The 20424-nt window shown below is 35.6% G+C and overlaps 1 protein-coding gene and 1 long non-coding RNA gene across 9 annotated transcripts in view; one reads left to right on the plus strand and one right to left on the minus strand.

Moving 5' to 3' along the window:
- Positions 1-20424, plus strand: part of LOC125225514 (guanine nucleotide exchange factor DBS-like) — a 180343-nt gene that overhangs the window by 77440 nt on the left and 82479 nt on the right. For all 8 annotated transcript variants that reach the window (XR_007176992.1, XM_048129269.1, XM_048129263.1 and 5 more), the window contains exons 2-5: positions 560-755; positions 17841-17931; positions 18934-19164; positions 20088-20221. Coding sequence is in view for 7 of the 8 variants with exons in the window: in XM_048129269.1 (XP_047985226.1) it covers positions 560-755; positions 17841-17931; positions 18934-19164; positions 20088-20221 (652 nt within the window). In the remaining variant the exon portion in view is untranslated. The remainder of the gene's footprint in view (positions 1-559; positions 756-17840; positions 17932-18933; positions 19165-20087; positions 20222-20424) is intronic.
- Positions 4576-8707, minus strand: LOC125225516. Its single transcript, XR_007176993.1, has 6 exons — positions 8123-8707; positions 7725-7841; positions 7299-7419; positions 6976-7046; positions 6425-6520; positions 4576-4739 (listed from the first exon to the last, which is right to left on the minus strand). It is a non-coding gene; the product is annotated as an uncharacterized LOC125225516 (long non-coding RNA).

The raw sequence follows: 20424 nt of genomic DNA on the forward strand, positions 1-20424 counted from the left end.
ACGTAGGTAGTAGATTGGTACATAGGTATAAGCCTCGTCACCTCGTAAAAGGGTTCATGAAACTCCTCTCGCCATGAAACTTAAGTGAATCGACAGTCGACACTGCTATTCAGACTTAACTCACTTAACGCAAAAAGGTTCCCTTACGTCATTTCACTTAACTCTTCAATAAGATATCAGTTTGATCGGATTTTGTTTTGTTCTACTTCTACTTGAAGTGAAGGATAGAAAGGATATACCTAATAATATTCACTAAGTTTTGTTTGATTCAAATAGATGGGTACAATACCATACGTAATTACGTATCAGAACACACAATGCGTAATTATGCGTATAAATTGCATAAAATTAAATTTGGACTAAGCGTCCACCTTTCATTGCAAACTTAGATAAATCAAAGACGACTAAATTATTGATCAAAATGACCTAAAAGAACCATTGCTAAAAAACTTGCGTTCAAATCGCATATGAATCTGTTCAAAGTGTTCCAACGGACCACAGACAGACCCAGACATTATGTATAGGTGAACGTTTTTTTTAACCAGATTTGTCTTTCCAGACGCGGGCTGTGATGACTGCGGCGAGGATGAAGGGCGGCTGGTCTCCGAGCTGCTGCTGCCGCAGTACGCGCTGGCCACGGGCGGGCTGGCGCGCGACCACCGCCCGCTCATCACCTTCCCCGACAACAACAACTTCCATCTGTTGACGGCGCCAGAGTACCGCAGGCTGCTGCTGTACCTCACCTCTGTGCCCTCGTGAGTACTAACACTACTAACTTTGATGAAGAATCATCGCCCGCGCATCGCAGCTGTGATGAGGACCACGGGTGACCACCGCCCGCTGATCACCTTCCCTAACAACTTTCACGCTAGAGGAATAAATACCAGCTTAAAACCAAAATCAGCTCAATCGGCCCAGCCGTTCTCGAGTTTTAAGGAGACTAACGAACAGCAATTCATTTTTATTTATATAGGGCCTAATTTATATTGGACAATATGGGTTATTTCTATGTACTAAAACCAAATAGAAATACTGACATGACTGACCTTTTGTAAATACACCCCTCATTTTAGATTTTTTGCGTTTTTCGTATTTTCCTCGCATATTTTTCATATTTTCTCACCGTTTAAACCTACCCTGGACCTGGACTACGACGAACATTTTAAAACCAAAATCAGCTAAATCGGCCCAGCCGTTCTCGAGTTTTAAGGAGACTAACGAACAGCAATTCATTTATATATATTCCAATTATAAAGATTCCAATATTGAACCGCGAACGTAGCGAGTCTCGTCTAGTGAGTACGGTCATCAGGAAATCCTACAAGCTTTTGGATTGGGTTATACATAGACGTAAAAGAACAGACGTGGTGTGATGTACCTGTTGTATTTAGAATCACATGGTTATTTGTAACAGAACAAGCGTCTATGACGAGGAAATGGACTCGTTATTACATATAAAACTTACGGCGAATCAACTTTTCCTTGACCAACTTTCTTGGTGCATATTTTCTTTGGGATTTCATTGGATATTTTAACAAATAATATCTGTGAAGCTTTATCACATGTATAGTCACGTCTTCACTCATAAAATTCAATGTTATTTGATGCAAAACAGGTTGGAAAAAACGTATTTATCAACAAACTACGTTCACATGGACGGAATACTGACACTGACAGTTGTCAGCTGCGTAGCGTTCCGATATTATGTCTTGATTTCAATCACAGGTCATGAAAGTTGATAATGATTAGTAGTATACTTTCTGGATGTGTTTAATGTAGCATTTAGAAACAAAAATGATATTTTACTGCGTATTTGATCTACAAAACTAACTAAAACCCTTTAACAAAAAAATATCTGCATACCTATACTAACCGCAATACATAACTCTTCGTCGCTAACTAGGTATCAATAAAATTATTCCTATATCACTTTGGAACACGTGCAGTCATGCAGATGTTACTATTGAGAAGCAAAAACGTACGTGCTGAGCTGTCTTGGACATTAATGCCTAAGGCGTACGACTTAGTAAACAAAACAGTTATGACCTTTTTCTTATGCATGTAATTTAGAGGCTATCCATTGTTACTTGTCGCTCTTTTGTAGCCGTTTTGTCGCTCTTTTGTCGCTCAATTGTCGCTTTTTTGTCGCCAAATTCTGTCGCCATTTGAATCTATAAAAGGGTCGGAGGGAGCCGACGCGCGTCATTCTTAAAATATCTACAAGACTAACAGTGTCTCTGGCTTTCGTGTGTTACTGGGGAGTGAAGTTGTTCTGCTATTATTTCTCTGTTTGTTTTTACTTGGAAATTATTCTAAGTGATTGTAAACTTTGAAATTATGTCTCTGTTTGATTGTGCGGGGACAATATCGTCGTACAGTTGAACTTAGACCTATGGTGGAATTGCTTTACTGTCAGTTGTGGGGTTATTTTAGTGTTCTATTTATAGTGTAGTGTTACATTTAAATTAATGTGTAGTGAAGTTTTCTGTGCTTTGTTTCATGAGTGCCGTCAAGCAATACAAAGACTGGGTCGATGTATGGCTGGTGCTTGGAGATAAGTCTGTGTTTGGTTTTGTAGGGAGTAATTCTTGCAAAACTAAGCGTAGATTATAGCACGTAAAGGAAACTTCATTCGTTTGTTTAGTTGGTCAGTAAAATTGAATTTAGTAATTTTCTATGGGGTTATTTTGTGAAAGTTATAAGCCAGATCATTGTTTGTGACAGACTGTTGTCCGGCTAGGCGCTTCTTCCCTTACGGTGTCAAATAAGAGGCGTCTAGGGGTCTTTTTGTTCCAAGTGGAGGGCTTGGACGCTTTTCTATACTTACAAAAGCGTATTTTCTCACCGGTCTCAAAGAGTCCAACTGTTAGATGGAAGTGAGGACTTTCACGATTGACGAAAGGCATTAGGAGTAATCCTTGCTCACTGAAGTCGGCAGTATTTGAGGCTGGGGTCCTATATATATTTATATTTATTTACTCGGTGCTCTAGTCCATGCTGGCGTTGGTCGCTGGGGATTTCGGTTGTGATCGATCCACATCTAAGTAAAGTTTGATCGCAGCTGGGTCTCCCATGTGGCTGGTACTGGTGTGTCCTAGAATACTGGATATATACACGGATAGGGCGATCTACTCTCTGCTACCCTAGCCCGCGGGCAAAAGCAGAGGGGGGGATCAGAACTCAAGCCTATAGGTTGCCTATCTCAGCTTCGCTGGCTGAACTGTACAGCTTATGGTAGGGATACACTTGTGCATATTCTGAACACAAGATCTATGGTAAGTGAGGGTCTGTGTTTCAGATATGTTAGAGTAGGGAAAACGATAGGAATAGGGTAGAGTCACACACTATTTCTATGAAAGTAGAGTTCTTTTATGATTGGTCTTAAAATATAATTGGTCAACGTGTATTGTGGAGAAATAATTTAACTACTACTATTTATATGGTTTAAATGGACTTTAAATGTGGTGTTTACTATCTTAAAATATGTGATAAAACTGGTAATTTATAAAATCTCTTATTACTTAATTTATTTGAGTGAAATTAATAATTGTGGTAGCAATTTCTGATTTTTCGGTGTGGCTGCGGGACACTTAGTGTTGCTAACTAGTTTTTCAAGGTAAATTCTATCAAATTGGCTAGGGAAACAAACTGTCTTTGGAATAAAAGGATTTGTTTGTTATAGGGCCCAGTGGCATGCGAGCGCCGTTCACTGATGGAAAGTCTAAAGCTTAGAAAAGTTTGACTTACTTATTTCTTATAAAAGTTAGCAACTGCTCGGTGTTTCGATAAAACATTAGAAAGATCGAGAAGTTATGATCTATTAGCAGTATTGGGGAACGGGGGTTTAGCTAGTGAAAAGAAACAAAATAAAAAAGGGGTTAGTTTGTAGATAGATAGCCCTTCAGGCTTACTTGCTTAGGATCCTGATAAAGTGGTTTGATCAGGTCAGGGGTCCCATACCGAATCGCAAGCCCTTGCCCAAACCGGGACCACTAATAAGGCGTAGTGGATGATTACCAAAATATTTTTTAATATTTATTTCATGCATGTTTCACTCACTAACTTTTATACTAAAAATTTCTTCATCACGTCATTAATTTTCTCACATATAACTTTCTAGGCCTAAATCTGATAAAATACTCTTCTATAACACTATGTTATTATGCTACAATAACCTTTATTCTTCTTTAAAATATAAATAAATAAAAATTTAAATATTAGTCAAAAATACAGCTGATACTCATTAAAGGATCTAGGTTATCGCGGTTCACTTCGAAGGGTTCTACTTATTCACGCTAGACGATCACAAGGCCAAGTTTACGGGGTGTATTTAAAGGGGGGTTAGCTATACTGTTGATTAGTCGAGTAAGTAAGTAAATAAGTAAGGTGAGCGGAGGTTTAGTTACATTTGGTTCCGTGCCCAAGGGATCTAAGATGTGCTCTGTAGAACACATCTTGGATACCAAGGTTTATAAATAAATAATAGGAATTAGCCTTACCAGGCTACATTTGTTGTTGTGAAAACGAGTGGGTGTGCTGTATTTCTTGACTTATTTCATCTCTAAATAAAACTCATATACCTAATATTTTTATTCAATCGCTATTTCATAAAAACTAAAATAACTTTATCGTTAATAAACAAGTCTGTAGTATTTTCTTCCATTGTTAATTCTTGCCGCGTTCCGAGCGAAGTTATGCATCAGTACAGAATCAATTATATTTTCGTCTTCCTCTGGTATCTGTAAAAATAAAATAATAAAAGTAAAGTAGCGTAGTAAACTAAGACAAAAAAAATATTTCTAGGAAATTAGTTCATAGTCGTAGTGGTTAAACATCGTCCCCAATAGGCGATTCGGGTTGCATTGCTACGTAGCAATTGTTGGCATTGGCACATCTTGACGTTCCCTTGCGCCTGTGCGTAGTACTATTATTTATTCTGTGTCTTAATGTATGTTTTATGGCTGTTGTATAGGCGGGGCTAGTACGTAAAATACTAGGTACTTATAGAAAAAATATTCATGTACCTAAAATAAAAGAAGGCGCGGAGCTGTAGTAGTTTAGAAGAGTTTCCCACCTAGTAATCGGAATTGGAAACATAAGTGTGTACACTATGTATAATAGCAATAGAATTTCATGTCAAAACAAATTGTGCTCTATCGGCCTAGTACATTTTCATAGCAGGTTCTGCCATCTTCAGGGCTATTTTGAAAGCTTTACATCACGTTTGCGCTTTACATTGGAGATCGGATAGCTTCGATGCTGTCTTATATAGTCCATGAACACTCTCTGATGTTATGTATGTTCCTGGAAGACGTCTGTTATACAGAATTTCATTTATAGGCAGGATAACTACTAGTTAGGACAGTAAGTAGGTCGTTATCATAATCTAGGTGTAAGACTATATTATCTCAGATAACCTAGGATACCTAAGCCCTAGATTTAAGACCTAGTAATACTAGAAGATAGGCTCTAGTCTAATGCTTATGGGGGCGCGATTATTTATTGTCGCGCTGAAGTACAAAATTGTAGGTGGCATTCCGCCATTTTTCTATGAATGCTGAATAGCTACACGCATGTGGTACTATGACAAGTACACCCTTCGATGGATGGTTTGTTTGCATTTCAGTTGTAACTCTATAATCTATAAATTGGCTCACAGGATTTCATACATCATACAATAATTTGGCATATTGTTTGTACGGTTTGTACCAAATATTGTCACTGTAGTGCAGCCGTGAGAAGAACAGGTTTCTGTCTGTTAAGATATAGGTATAAATCATATTAGGACTAATTTTAGTTCATTAGCTTATAAGTCATCATACATTTTCATACTACATCATTGGTAAACAGGCATACGTCCCTCTTGATGGTGAGAGGTCACCGTAGCCTATATCTGCCAATTATTTCAATAAATTAAATCCACTGTACGAATTTCAACTTTCTATACGTATATATTTTTACTGTAGTAATACAAATAAGTATGTATGTATAAACAAGATTTTCAATAGCTTCATATGACATGAGTTCGTTATCTTACATGATAAGCTGTAGGCTAGTCTAAAATAGTAAGTGTAAAACCATACAATCATTATGTTCAGTAGATTGTGTACACAGCTTTTATACAATATTTCACAAGTCAGAAGTATGCCAACATACTGTACTTCATTACAACCATGTCAAACATATCCTACGAAATATTAGCATTACCAGCATCTGGGAGGTCGTACCTCGCCATACCCTAACTCCACCACTGCTTGATCATTGTCACAATTGCTTAAATAATTTCATGAAAATTGATTGAAATTTGTAATATTCCTGTTAAGTAGGCATAGATAATAAGCACTATTATCATTATAAAACCATATTTTACTGAGGTTCAGAAAAAGTATGTAGTATGTGGTACGCATTAAGTATGTAAACTTACCTAACATGACCGGGTCCAGTCTGATTGTCGGATTACTTTGTTGTTCAGTAACGTTGAGCATGAGCTGGTAGTGTAGATCAGTGAGCCTTTAGTACACTGAAAGGAAACGTCAGAGATTAGAAATGTTCATGTAGATAGCGTAAGAAAAGGGTTTAGTTTTAGAGTGGGGTTCTGCCAAATAGGAACAATATTATTTCACTTATCTACTCACGGGGGCGCGTCGCTTTATTTGGAAACTAAGACACGCCCGTGAGAAATATTGTGTCAGAAAAAACAACACATACTACAAAATTTACAAAAGAAAAAAAAAATATTAAAAAGTTTGAGAACCTCTGCCTTGCAGTTCATATCTACATGAGTTAGTACATAAATAAGTTAATAATGAGTTTACTTAGCCAATAAAGTAAGTATAAGTTCAATTTTCACTTCATCGCTATAGTCATCACTATCCCTCGCAACTACATTTTCTAAATATAATATTATTAATGCCATGAGGTATTAACTTTTAAATCTAATAATTAGTACGTGCTATTATAATATAATAAAAGTACCTTTCATTTATATGAAGTCAGTAGATATATGGAAGACGGTCCAACCTGAAGCATGGCCTCTCGGGTAAAACCTGAAATTGTACATATTGAAAGATTAGTTAAAAAAAAAGGGTGTATGTATGTTTAAGGAATCTTATTTATAAATACGTATCATTAAGATTGTTTATATTTATCTAGGCCATTCATGGTTAAGAAAAAAAAAAAAGAAGAACAACCATATCCATGTTTCTATGTAAAATTTCCTGACGAGTCGTTTTACTCACTAAGTAGAATTAATTAAGTTAAAAAGTAGCTGTTTAGTGGCAATGATTTTTTGTACTTACTTGAGGATAGTGCTAAGACGGAGTACAGTCCATAAAGGACACACCGGAAAATTCCTCAGTCCATCTGCACATTGCCGACAGCTGGTTGATGTTCTTCAATGATGATTACCCATTTCATATACTGAAAATTAATACATAAACTATTTAAACTCATTGTAACACAAACAAAATTTATGCTAAGTCTGGATTTTTAGTCTACATAATTTTATTTAAGTATCCAAAAATACAAAATTAAAGTTTGGACAAGTTTCAATGCCTATTTTTAAATGTCATGACATTCATTTGAGGTCCTACAAATATTGCTTTCCATAATCCATAAGCTTGAGAAATTTTATTGGTTGGAACGGAAACAACATTACAAGTTCCAAGTACAGTTAGGAGACCTAGGTCAAGTAAATTAGTCAAAGATATAATTTTAATGCTTACCGTTTAACCAAGGTATGTTCAGTTTCTATAAATATTGATTTCCATAAATTTGTGGCAGATGTGTAGAAATATCGGACATTGTAAACTTTCCAGAGAAATTCCAATTAGATGTTGAAACTGAAAAATCGAACAACCATGTAAACCTCATTGAAAGTAACAAATATATTTTGTTAGTTAGGCCTATTTCACGTACATTTAGATCCTCTTGGGGAATGTGAAAGTCAGAAATTAACGTGGGAAATTTACTATCAATAACTTATCTGACGACAGAACAATGAAATAAGCAACATTTCACCATATATATTCGGTCTAGTCGTTGTATTTCGCAAGTATGTTCTGCTGGGTTTCGAAAACGACGACTTGTTTGAAACACATCAAATAATAAAACAAAAGCTTACCTTTCATGCAAAACTGCTTTTGAAGTAGGCAATTAGTTCACTTTATCAATTGAGGCATAGCCCGATAAGACATCCTTTGCATGGGCTGTTTGCTCATTAGATCATGAGTATGAGCACTAGATTCTTCTATTATCTTGATGAGAACCACAACGAAACACATGTCCATTGCATTGCATTCACTAAATGTCATGTCAATTTCATAACCTCACTTTCGTTATCGGAAAATTACATTGCAATTGCAGTTCGGAGTTCAATTTGATAAAACAGGCTCACTTTGTCGACAAAATTATTTAAAAGTAACGCGTGTTTAGGGCAAATAATGTTTTGTTTGCATTTTCTTAGTTTGCAAAATGACAAAATGGCGAGTATGGACGGCTCATGACCGGCGTCGGCGCCGAATTGCCTGTCGTATTGTTTAAGCAGATTAAAATAAAGCGAATATTTAAATAATTCTAGTTGTAGATCACGTAATTAATAATGAGCTAAAGAAAACAAAAACGGATCTGCCATTTTTTCGCGAACAAGCGGATTAGCGGTAAGCATGACATAGATTAGAGAAAATAATTTAACCACAGATAACATATATCTCCGCCAAAAGGTGTTCTATCGGTGACATTACACAAACTATCATTGTTTTTAAGTTGGTACGCTTGATCGGTCATACAATTTTCGACAAAAGATATTCAGTAATTCAGTAATTTATTGTCCGGTGTTGTCATTTACAAAACTTTACTTCACTTTTCTCTAGGGCTAATCACATGTCCACTTACAAGTGCGGTCCGACCGTCTGGTAACTCCTTAAAGAATCTCACAATATATTTTTAATCTGGTCACACTATAATCTAAGTTGCGTACACGCAATTTCCTACGCATTTAATATTTGCGACTACTCAAAAACACTTAAGTGTGTTTACAATGAAAATACGCCCATGAGGAAAATTGTAAAAGAAAAAAAAAGACGGCTAAGTATGACAATGACAGTTCCTTACGAGAATATCTGAGTGCGAAGTAATTAAATTTTTATAGATAAACGATTTCACAGAAATTACAGTGTTGTGTAGCTTCCAATAATTAGTGTAGTTGATTGTGTAGAAGCACGTGTGATTTTTAGTGACGTCTTATTATCACACGAAGAGAAATATGAGGGTTAATTACGGTGCGAAACAAAAGCCGGCTAATTTGAGATTAGGTTGGATACATTACGGATTTGCGAAAAGAAAATAATGTAAGTTAGTTCAAATTCAGTGAATATGCATTTGTTTTATCCATACAAGTGGTTTGTAGCATTATCTCGCCGTCGCAAGGGACAAAAGTGAGTGTCGCCATAACATATTGGTTACGATCGAAAATTGTGTTTGACGATTGTTCTAAAGAAAAATGCAGATTGTATGTGAAAAGGAAGTGTTTAAAATAGTTATTATATAGCATCAGTGAAGTGCAATGGTGAATAGTGGTGATCAGTGTTTAAAATTCAGCAAGAAAAATGCACAAAGCAAGTGAGTACAAATACAAACAAATATTACCTAGTATTTAGTCGAACCAGTGATTGATTTGGTATGGTTTTTAGAAACTGATTGTATATGACATTTTATTACATATTATTCCTTCTTATTACATACAATTTTACGGAAATAGTGCGCTGAAAACACTTCAAATTTCAACAATATTGATTATTTTAGATTTCAAATGTGTTTTGTAACTTAGAAAAGTTTTAATTTGTGATAAGAGTATTCATTACATATTATTTCATGTTCGTGAATTAAGTAAAACAAAATGTTTCAAGTAAACTTAAACTTTACATAAAATAATTGGGAATTTATAAAATACCTTCGTCCGTTAGTTATTTGATGGCTAAATTCGACCGGTTCCTTAACTCATTCGTGGCTCAGGTAGTTTAGGGGTGGATTAATGTATGGGAAGGTTCATGCGATGGTGGGTTCGAATCTTACTTTTGCTTCACTTTTTGTAATTTTATTTTGAAATACCATTTTATTTTGTTTTATATTTACGACTTTGTTTTGTTTATTATTTTCAAAAATAAAAATAAAAATTACTTTTTTTTTTGGAAATTATTTTAAAATTGAATGAAGGTGGTTTTTACAACAAGTTTTAGGGAGTAGTTAATGTTACTAATGTGGTATTTCATTATTTACAATTCAAGTGAGAGATATTTTTGGAAAACTGGAAGCAGGTTGTATTCTTCAAAAACTTGCCATTTATTGTACAAATAAGGAGTCGACTTTGGAGATGAAGAAAATATTGATTAGTTTTGCTGTGTTCAAATGACTGGATCTTCTGTGATTATGCTGATTGTGATCAAGTCTGCAGCGTGTCTTCGGAAGAGATTTCATGGTGTCCTGGGTTATGACACCGACTGAGAAGAGAATAGTTTGGAAAATTTTGAAATATTACCAGGAGGCCAGCAGGATTTAACCATCATCATTAGCTACTCGAGAACCCAACATAGAACTAGCCAAGTATGAAGGAGAAAAAAGGAAGAGAGACACCTTTGACCAAGTTCCTCAACCCATTGTCGTGTTTGTTAACAATTTGCAAAGTTTGCTGCAGCTGCAAATGTAATGAAGAAGGAATAAATTGCCCGAGGTTACAAAAGACTTTCGGGGCATGTTATACAATATTGAAGACATAGAATAGGACAATACAAGTTTTAAGCTCGTTTCAAGAAAAATTCATTATTTTGTTATATTATTATCCAATCAAATAAAAGTATTTTGAACCTACTTATGACATCATTTTGTATTTTATCATAAGGCAATTAAAACCAAAATAAAATTTTGCAGATAGTTTGAAAAAAAAGGGAATATATTTTAACAAAACCACATCAAATTTGATGTTACATTATATTTTACAAAAAATATCAAAACCATATCAAAATTAAGGATACATCATATTTTGCGGGAAAAAATTGAAAATATGAAAACCACTTCAAAACTGCAATTACTTTTTTTTGCAAAATTGTATTATGCGTTTATTATGAACATTACATGATGTGTAATGTAAATTCTATGAGTACATTGGTTACAAGTCAATGACTTCTTAGTAAAGAATGTTTATTTATTGCGACAAACTTATGTGGAACATTATTATTTTTCTTTCTTATCATCATCATCATTATCATTATTTTAAACGTGTCATGATTTCTTCAAAATTTTATTGAGATGCAGTGTTATTATTATAGGGGTGGTAGAAGTCGAAATTTTGTCTGAAATTAATTTTATTTCTATAGTGATCTGTGTGATAAAGGGCCTTATTGGCTAGCCCATCGTAAAGTTTCACTGTCATTTAGTAGTTTCATTCCTAGGATTATAAAGTGGTGTATGGTGGATGTAAATCTATAATACGGATCTTTTTTATTATCTAGATAAAGAAGTCGGTTCATTATATGGACAACAATTTTTTTTTTAAATCTTTATTTTGTAAGAAGAATGTATTGGATATACATTGTATGGTTAGATTATTTTAATATAACAATAACTGGACATCATAGTAGCTAGTCTGCCTGGGGTAGACGTTAGGAAAATCGAGATCGGTGGATAAGCTATTTTTCATTTTAGTTATTACAGTTAGCAGTGATATTTATTATTTATGCGTTATCATTTATTACATTATATAGGGTGGTATACTGTACGATATCGGTAATCACCAGTGCAGATCCTCGATCCTAAGCATAACTTGGTCAGTATTTTTAACCGACTTCAAAAAAGGAGGAGGTTCTCAATTCGACTGAATGTTTTTTTTTTTTTTTTTTTTTTTTTTTTTTTTGTATGTATGTTACTCGATATCTCCGAGAATCGTAGACCGATTTTCAAAATTTTTTTTTTGATCGAACCGGTATAACCCCGAGATGGTCCCATTGGCACCAAGTCAGGGTCTGATGATGGGATCCTGGAGAAATCGAGGGAACTCTTCAAATGTTATAGGCACATGTAATGTTTTTAGTCTATTTTTCAAAGGTACACCAGTATTTACGTCTGATGGTAATAATTTTATGTGGCTGAGCTGATGATGGAAGGTCAACTCCTCAATGGTTAGGAGTTAAAGGATAATTCTTTCACTACTGTACATGTATTCGGACTGATACATATAATATCACTAGGAACCACTAAAAATCAACTGAGCTGATGATGGAAGGTCAACTCCTCAATGGTTAGGAGTTAAAGGATAATTCAAAATCAAAATCAAAATCAAAATAACTACTGTATTTTCACTACTGTACATGTATTCGGACTGATACATATAATATCACTAGGAACCACTAAAAATCAACAAATAAATAAACTTTTTAACAAAAAATAAAACCGCCTTCAAAAATAAGCGCGTTACAAAACACGGAGAAACTAAAAAGCCAAAAATAATAAACCTTTCAATTCAGATTTCTTATCGTATTGCAATAAGCTAAACATCCAAATTATAAACAAATCAATTATTTTTGGAGTCGGTACCAGCCTGTGTATGGTTGGGTGGGGCAAACAGGCAATAGCAAGGCGACGAACAGGTCTGGTACCGACTACAAAAATAATTGATTTGTTTATAATTTGGATGTTTAGCTTATTGCAATACGATAAGAAATCTGAATTGAAAGGTTTATTATTTTTGGCTTTTTAGTTTCTCCGTGTTTTGTAACGCGCTTATTTTTGAAGGCGGTTTTATTTTTTATCCTACAAAGATCGGAGTAGAGAGGGCCACTAATTTTTTAGCTGACTGTACTTACTTTTATTAAATTTTTGCATTTTATGCTATCAATTTTGCATTATGAACTGCAGGAAAAAAAAAACAAAGACAGGAAAATTGAAAGTAGGGTAGTGTCCTTACAGTAATTGACTCTAGTTAAAATGTGACCATAAAATATAATATTTTGTTTCGTACGAACATTTTATTTTTAGTATGTGCATCAAACAATTTTCACACATTGTCAAATTTCTTGCGGTTAATAAATACTTTGTAAAAATGAAATATAGATGTATAAAATGAAACCTATTATAAATAAATTGAAATTTTCTTTGTCCTCGAGTCAGGGTAGAGTGGGGTAAAATGGGATACGTGAATTTTGAAGTTATTATGTTATTTTATTTCCATTTTTATTCTTTATTTTGATTACTTTTAAAAGCGTTGGCTTTCTGTTGAGATCGAGTGAAAGAGCGAATGAGGAAGTAAGAATGGTTACATTGTGTGTGTGTGTGTGAATAATTTAGAGATGATGAATGTTTATAGATGTAAGAATGTTTTGAATGGGATGAATGACTGAATGATGTGTGTCTTGAATGATTTTTTTTTTATGGAATGAGTGGATTGATACGGACAGACAGCGCTGGAAAGTGGTCAAAACTAGTTTGGTCGGAATTTGCGGGAACAAACAAGGGGGGAATTTTGGGAACACATTAGTCATAAAATTCTTATTGGTTAGGTTAAAATCCAATGGATTCGACCCATTTCAAGGGTAGTTTTTTGTGACTACTACTACACAAGGTAATAAGACCCATACGAAAACCACACACCTCATCTTGAATGGGATGTATTTGACAATCGACATAATTAAGGGCCGATATCGTCTAGTGAGAACGAGGCTCTTTTCAATATTTGTTTCCTTGTTATTTGTTCAAATATGTGAAGTTTAGTATCATCAAATCATTTCTTCATTTGATCATGATATGGTACCAAGTTGAGGTACATGCTTATGTCATTTAAGGTTTGTTTTATAAAAAAAAAAAAAAACACACATCCAAACAGATCTTAAGTCAGTATATTTTATTCAAGTATGAGACATGCGCCAAAACATGTGGCTGGAGTGATTAGGTAGAGAAATTGGTTTGAGTTCCGACAATGGAGATTGAAGGCTCTGGACTTACAATGAGAGCTCTAAAGGTTTCTTCGTAATTGCGTGGGAAGTTATTGTGAACTCGTTGAAATTATTACGATAATTATTCCGGTCCAACAGTGTGGATGGAATGAATATTCGCCGCGACCGGGGAACGAGCTAGCAAGAACGGGTTAATAGGACCTATCAGATTCACAACCTGGTATCCCTGGCGATGCGTGGACTCTGAGAAAGGGGTTATCATGGTTCATTGTCGAGATTCTGATGAGCTGATTTCAAAACTGAGTCGCTAGCAGTCGCATAGTATTGGAATACACACCACACAATTAGAAGTGGGGGGGATATTTCCGACTGATCTAGAGATATTTTTCTTTTATTCAATTTTATTGCTTCTTTTGCTAAATAAGATTGAATTTTTTTACAAACTACTTTGTATTTTGTAAAAGAATTCCAATCTGGGGGCGAGTTGTAACAGAACAAGCGTCTATGACGAGGAAATGGACTCGTTATTACATATAAAACTTACGGCGAATCAACTTTTCCTTGACCAACTTTCTTGGTGCATATTTTCTTTGGGATTTCATTGGATATTTTAACAAATAATATCTGTGAAGCTTTATCACATGTATAGTCACGTCTTCACTCATAAAATTCAATGTTATTTGATGCAAAACAGGTTGGAAAAAACGTATTTATCAACAAACTACGTTCACATGGACGGAATACTGACACTGACAGTTGTCAGCTGCGTAGCGTTCCGATATTATGTCTTGATTTCAATCACAGGTCATGAAAGTTGATAATGATTAGTAGTATACTTTCTGGATGTGTTTAATGTAGCATTTAGAAACAAAAATGATATTTTACTGCGTATTTGATCTACAAAACTAACTAAAACCCTTTAACAAAAAAATATCTGCATACCTATACTAACCGCAATACATAACTCTTCGTCGCTAACTAGGTATCAATAAAATTATTCCTATATCACTTTGGAACACGTGCAGTCATGCAGATGTTACTATTGAGAAGCAAAAACGTACGTGCTGAGCTGTCTTGGACATTAATGCCTAAGGCGTACGACTTAGTAAACAAAACAGTTATGACCTTTTTCTTATGCATGTAATTTAGAGGCTATCCATTGTTACTTGTCGCTCTTTTGTAGCCGTTTTGTCGCTCTTTTGTCGCTCTTTTGTCGCTCAATTGTCGCTCAATTGTCGCTCAATTGTCGCTCAATTGTCGCTTTTTTGTCGCCAAATTCTGTCGCCATTTGAATCTATAAAAGGGTCGGAGGGAGCCGACGCGCGTCATTCTTAAAATATCTACAAGACTAACAGTGTCTCTGGCTTTCGTGTGTTACTGGGGAGTGAAGTTGTTCTGCTATTATTTCTCTGTTTGTTTTTACTTGGAAATTATTCTAAGTGATTGTAAACTTTGAAATTATGTCTCTGTTTGATTGTGCGGGGACAATATCGTCGTACAGTTGAACTTAGACCTATGGTGGAATTGCTTTACTGTCAGTTGTGGGGTTATTTTAGTGTTCTATTTATAGTGTAGTGTTACATTTAAATTAATGTGTAGTGAAGTTTTCTGTGCTTTGTTTCATGAGTGCCGTCAAGCAATACAAAGACTGGGTCGATGTATGGCTGGTGCTTGGAGATAAGTCTGTGTTTGGTTTTGTAGGGAGTAATTCTTGCAAAACTAAGCGTAGATTATAGCACGTAAAGGAAACTTCATTCGTTTGTTTAGTTGGTCAGTAAAATTGAATTTAGTAATTTTCTATGGGGTTATTTTGTGAAAGTTATAAGCCAGATCATTGTTTGTGACAGACTGTTGTCCGGCTAGGCGCTTCTTCCCTTACGGTGTCAAATAAGAGGCGTCTAGGGGTCTTTTTGTTCCAAGTGGAGGGCTTGGACGCTTTTCTATACTTACAAAAGCGTATTTTCTCACCGGTCTCAAAGAGTCCAACTGTTAGATGGAAGTGAGGACTTTCACGATTGACGAAAGGCATTAGGAGTAATCCTTGCTCACTGAAGTCGGCAGTATTTGAGGCTGGGGTCCTATATATATTTATATTTATTTACTCGGTGCTCTAGTCCATGCTGGCGTTGGTCGCTGGGGATTTCGGTTGTGATCGATCCACATCTAAGTAAAGTTTGATCGCAGCTGGGTCTCCCATGTGGCTGGTACTGGTGTGTCCTAGAATACTGGATATATACACGGATAGGGCGATCTACTCTCTGCTACCCTAGCCCGCGGGCAAAAGCAGAGGGGGGGATCAGAACTCAAGCCTATAGGTTGCCTATCTCAGCTTCGCTGGCTGAACTGTACAGCTTATGGTAGGGATACACTTGTGCATATTCTGAACACAAGATCTATGGTAAGTGAGGGTCTGTGTTTCAGATATGTTAGAGTAGGGAAAACGATAGGAATAGGGTAGAGTCACACACTATTTCTATGAAAGTAGAGTTCTTTTATGATTGGTCTTAAAATATAATTGGTCAACGTGTATTGTGGAGAAATAATTTAACTACTACTATTTATATGGTTTAAATGGACTTTAAATGTGGTGTTTACTATCTTAAAATATGTGATAAAACTGGTAATTTATAAAATCTCTTATTACTTAATTTATTTGAGTGAAATTAATAATTGTGGTAGCAATTTCTGATTTTTCGGTGTGGCTGCGGGACACTTAGTGTTGCTAACTAGTTTTTCAAGGTAAATTCTATCAAATTGGCTAGGGAAACAAACTGTCTTTGGAATAAAAGGATTTGTTTGTTATAGGGCCCAGTGGCATGCGAGCGCCGTTCACTGATGGAAAGTCTAAAGCTTAGAAAAGTTTGACTTACTTATTTCTTATAAAAGTTAGCAACTGCTCGGTGTTTCGATAAAACATTAGAAAGATCGAGAAGTTATGATCTATTAGCAGTATTGGGGAACGGGGGGTTTAGCTAGTGAAAAGAAACAAAATAAAAAAGGGGTTAGTTTGTAGATAGATAGCCCTTCAGGCTTACTTGCTTAGGATCCTGATAAAGTGGTTTGATCAGGTCAGGGGTCCCATACCGAATCGCAAGCCCTTGCCCAAACCGGGACCACTAATAAGGCGTAGTGGATGATTACCAAAATATTTTTTAATATTTATTTCATGCATGTTTCACTCACTAACTTTTATACTAAAAATTTCTTCATCACGTCATTAATTTTCTCACATATAACTTTCTAGGCCTAAATCTGATAAAATACTCTTCTATAACACTATGTTATTATGCTACAATAACCTTTATTCTTCTTTAAAATATAAATAAATAAAAATTTAAATATTAGTCAAAAATACAGCTGATACTCATTAAAGGATCTAGGTTATCGCGGTTCACTTCGAAGGGTTCTACTTATTCACGCTAGACGATCACAAGGCCAAGTTTACGGGGTGTATTTAAAGGGGGGTTAGCTATACTGTTGATTAGTCGAGTAAGTAAGTAAATAAGTAAGGTGAGCGGAGGTTTAGTTACATATTGGAGTGCATATTTACTATCTGCGTGCGTCCTCGGGTAACTATCAGTTCTGTTCTGTGGGACACAGTCGCATGACTGCGTGAGCGTGACGCAACCTATTACCGAACTAGAACAAACTTTGTCGTGATATCATAAGCAAAATACTTCATAATTCATAAATTATAATTTTAAGCCTTTTCATTAATAATGTACCGAATTATTCTATAAACTAACAGTACGTAGGTACACATAACTTGAGTACGAGTAAAGCTAAGTTTTGAAAATAAAAAATGCAGCTAACAGTTAGGTAGGGTTGTGAGACTGAGATGTGATCAAACATAGGTACATTGCATCTGTAGCAAAAAAATGTATTTTTGTTTCATTTCAGATTATTAGAAGCAGACATGGGGTTCCACATAATCATAGACCGAAGAAAAGACAGATGGAATTCAGTCAAAACAGTATTAATAAGGATCTCAGTAAGTAGTACATAATTAACAAAATAGATACAGTCTGACCAAAAAGAGTAGAAATTAAAAAGTGGCAACATTACGATCCCGATTCCGTGTCGTCCCGTTTTCTCACATATATTGATTTGAAAGGGATAACACCACAATGTTTCTACTTTTTAATTTCTTCTCTTTTTGGTCAGACTTATCAATAATATAACTAAGTAAATGTATTGTAGATTGTGTCATTTAAGATGACGCACAAAATTATCACAAATCTAACTTACAGTGCTATGACTATGACAATACGAACCAACCAAGGCAAACATTGTCGTGAATGACAGCATCCATATTTCCATCTTCAAATCTCTAGGAAATTGCCGGTATACCGTTCCACATCTATATTCCAAATTTTGACTTCCTATATTTGCAAACATCCACATTTCAAATTTCGATTTCCTATTTGCAATAAAGATAACTTTGACAATGCTTTGGCTCCTAGGTAACTACTAATAGGTGTAGGAATTGTAGACTATACACGGTATGGTGGCTGTTAGCGCTGCAGGCACGGTCGGCGTTGGTTTTCAAAAGATTAACAATGGTCATTTGGTCAATGGCCAATGTTACAGACGGAATACGCTTGTATCACAGGTGCATCTAACTAGTAATTTCTGAATAGGAGTTCTCCTCGGTTTTAAATAAATTCTGATTCGATAGGCATTGGTCCACTGACATTGTGGGATTTGTGGGGGGGGGTTAATACTAGTTGACACAGTGCACATATTCCCAAGCGATTGCGTGTACTACTATTATGAAGGGTGCACAGCAAACCTAATGTGTGTTTTACGTAGATATATTTATTTGCTTGCTGTGTACTTGACACATAACAAGTTTACATTTAGTTTAGTTTATTTGATCTGTGGTTTAGTTTACATTAGTACCTAAATGGTTAACACTGACCCTACCCTACCTATAGTACCTATTAAGCTATTGCAAAATTAGTAACTTACTTTTTACCTTATATTTTTTCAGGAATTTTTCCCTGGCATCATCCACACAGTATATGTGCTCCGACCAGCCAGTTTCCTCCAGAAAGCGCTCTCGGAAGTGAGCAGCAAGCTGTTCAAAGAAGAGTTCCGGTTCCGAGTGCTAGTGTGTTCTTCGGTTGAAGAGTTGTATGAGCACTTCGACCGGTCGCAGCTCACGCCGGACCTTGGGGGAGAGCTGCAGTATTCTCATGCGGAGTGGATACAACAGAGAATAGTAAGTATTTGCTTGATGTTGCTTTACCTCAACCCAGTTCAAGACCTCCCGCTAAGTGGCTAGTCTTTTCCTACCAACCAGCTCCCTTCAGATAGAGCTTACGGAAGCCAGCGGTTCAAAGAAGATTTTTGATTTCGGGTACCACACCAGTGCCTACCCGAAATCGAAATCGCGTTCGTCAGTTGTCGAACTCGAGCTGTATTATGAGAATATATAGTAATATCAGTCTGTCTTCATGAAAAATTTTATAAATAATGAGCTGGAACTAGAAAAATCTATAAATATAACACTCCTATAATTAGGCAGTCGATTTTTAATGTCGTTACTCTAAAATCTGTAAAAATAGATAGGACATGATAATCTAAGTATTGGCAAAGACATATATAACTGCGTATAGACAGATAAAGTCTAAGAAAAGAACGTACCTCAGTACCATACAGGAAAATGAACGGTGGCCTAGATGGCATTACACCTTTGGGGTACGCTCAGCTAGATGGCGCTAATATTAATATTTGACATTTTAACACATATCAAGCTAAGGATATGGGCCAAATTGTCAAAATTGAGGTTCAAAAGTTTCAAGCCTGTGTCAAGAGATGGCAGTCTATGTACTGTGATTACATATTTTACTTCGACAATAATTCTCTATAATACTTGATCCTCTTTGGTATTGGTGTGGAGTGTGGAGATATTGTTGACGACACAGCAACCGCTAAAGCGAGCGGTTGAATTTAAAAAATCGATCCCTGATTATTTTTATGCAAAGAAAAATTATAATTTGAGTCTTATGATTAATTGAAATACGGTTGTACTCACGTTATTATATCGCTATTGCTGCGACATGTTCATTAATCATTTGAATATGTCTCACGGAAGTTTAACGTGTATAATTTGAGTCTTAATTATATTTTCTTTCATTTCAGGCCCTAGAAATGTTCTCAACACTAATGAAAGAGATCTCAAGCAAGCTGGACGACTTTATGCACGAAATAGTGGATTGCGACATGGGGAACGATCCGACACAAACCAAAGAATTATTAGACTGCCAGGAAACTAGGTTAGTGGCTGTTACATTCGTTTTATTGCTAACGACATCATCGGTGGCTGGGATTTGTTACAATTTGATTTGTTAGCGCATCCAGATGGGGTCATCAAATGTAGCATACATAAAGAACCAAGCAAATGTTACGCGATTTACGAATGCATTCCAATTAGGTGGCGTAAATAGAAAACATTGGGCTTAGATTTTACTGTCAATTG

This window comes from Leguminivora glycinivorella, chromosome 4, assembly GCF_023078275.1.
Source record: "Leguminivora glycinivorella isolate SPB_JAAS2020 chromosome 4, LegGlyc_1.1, whole genome shotgun sequence".
NCBI lineage: Eukaryota > Metazoa > Arthropoda > Insecta > Lepidoptera > Tortricidae > Leguminivora > Leguminivora glycinivorella.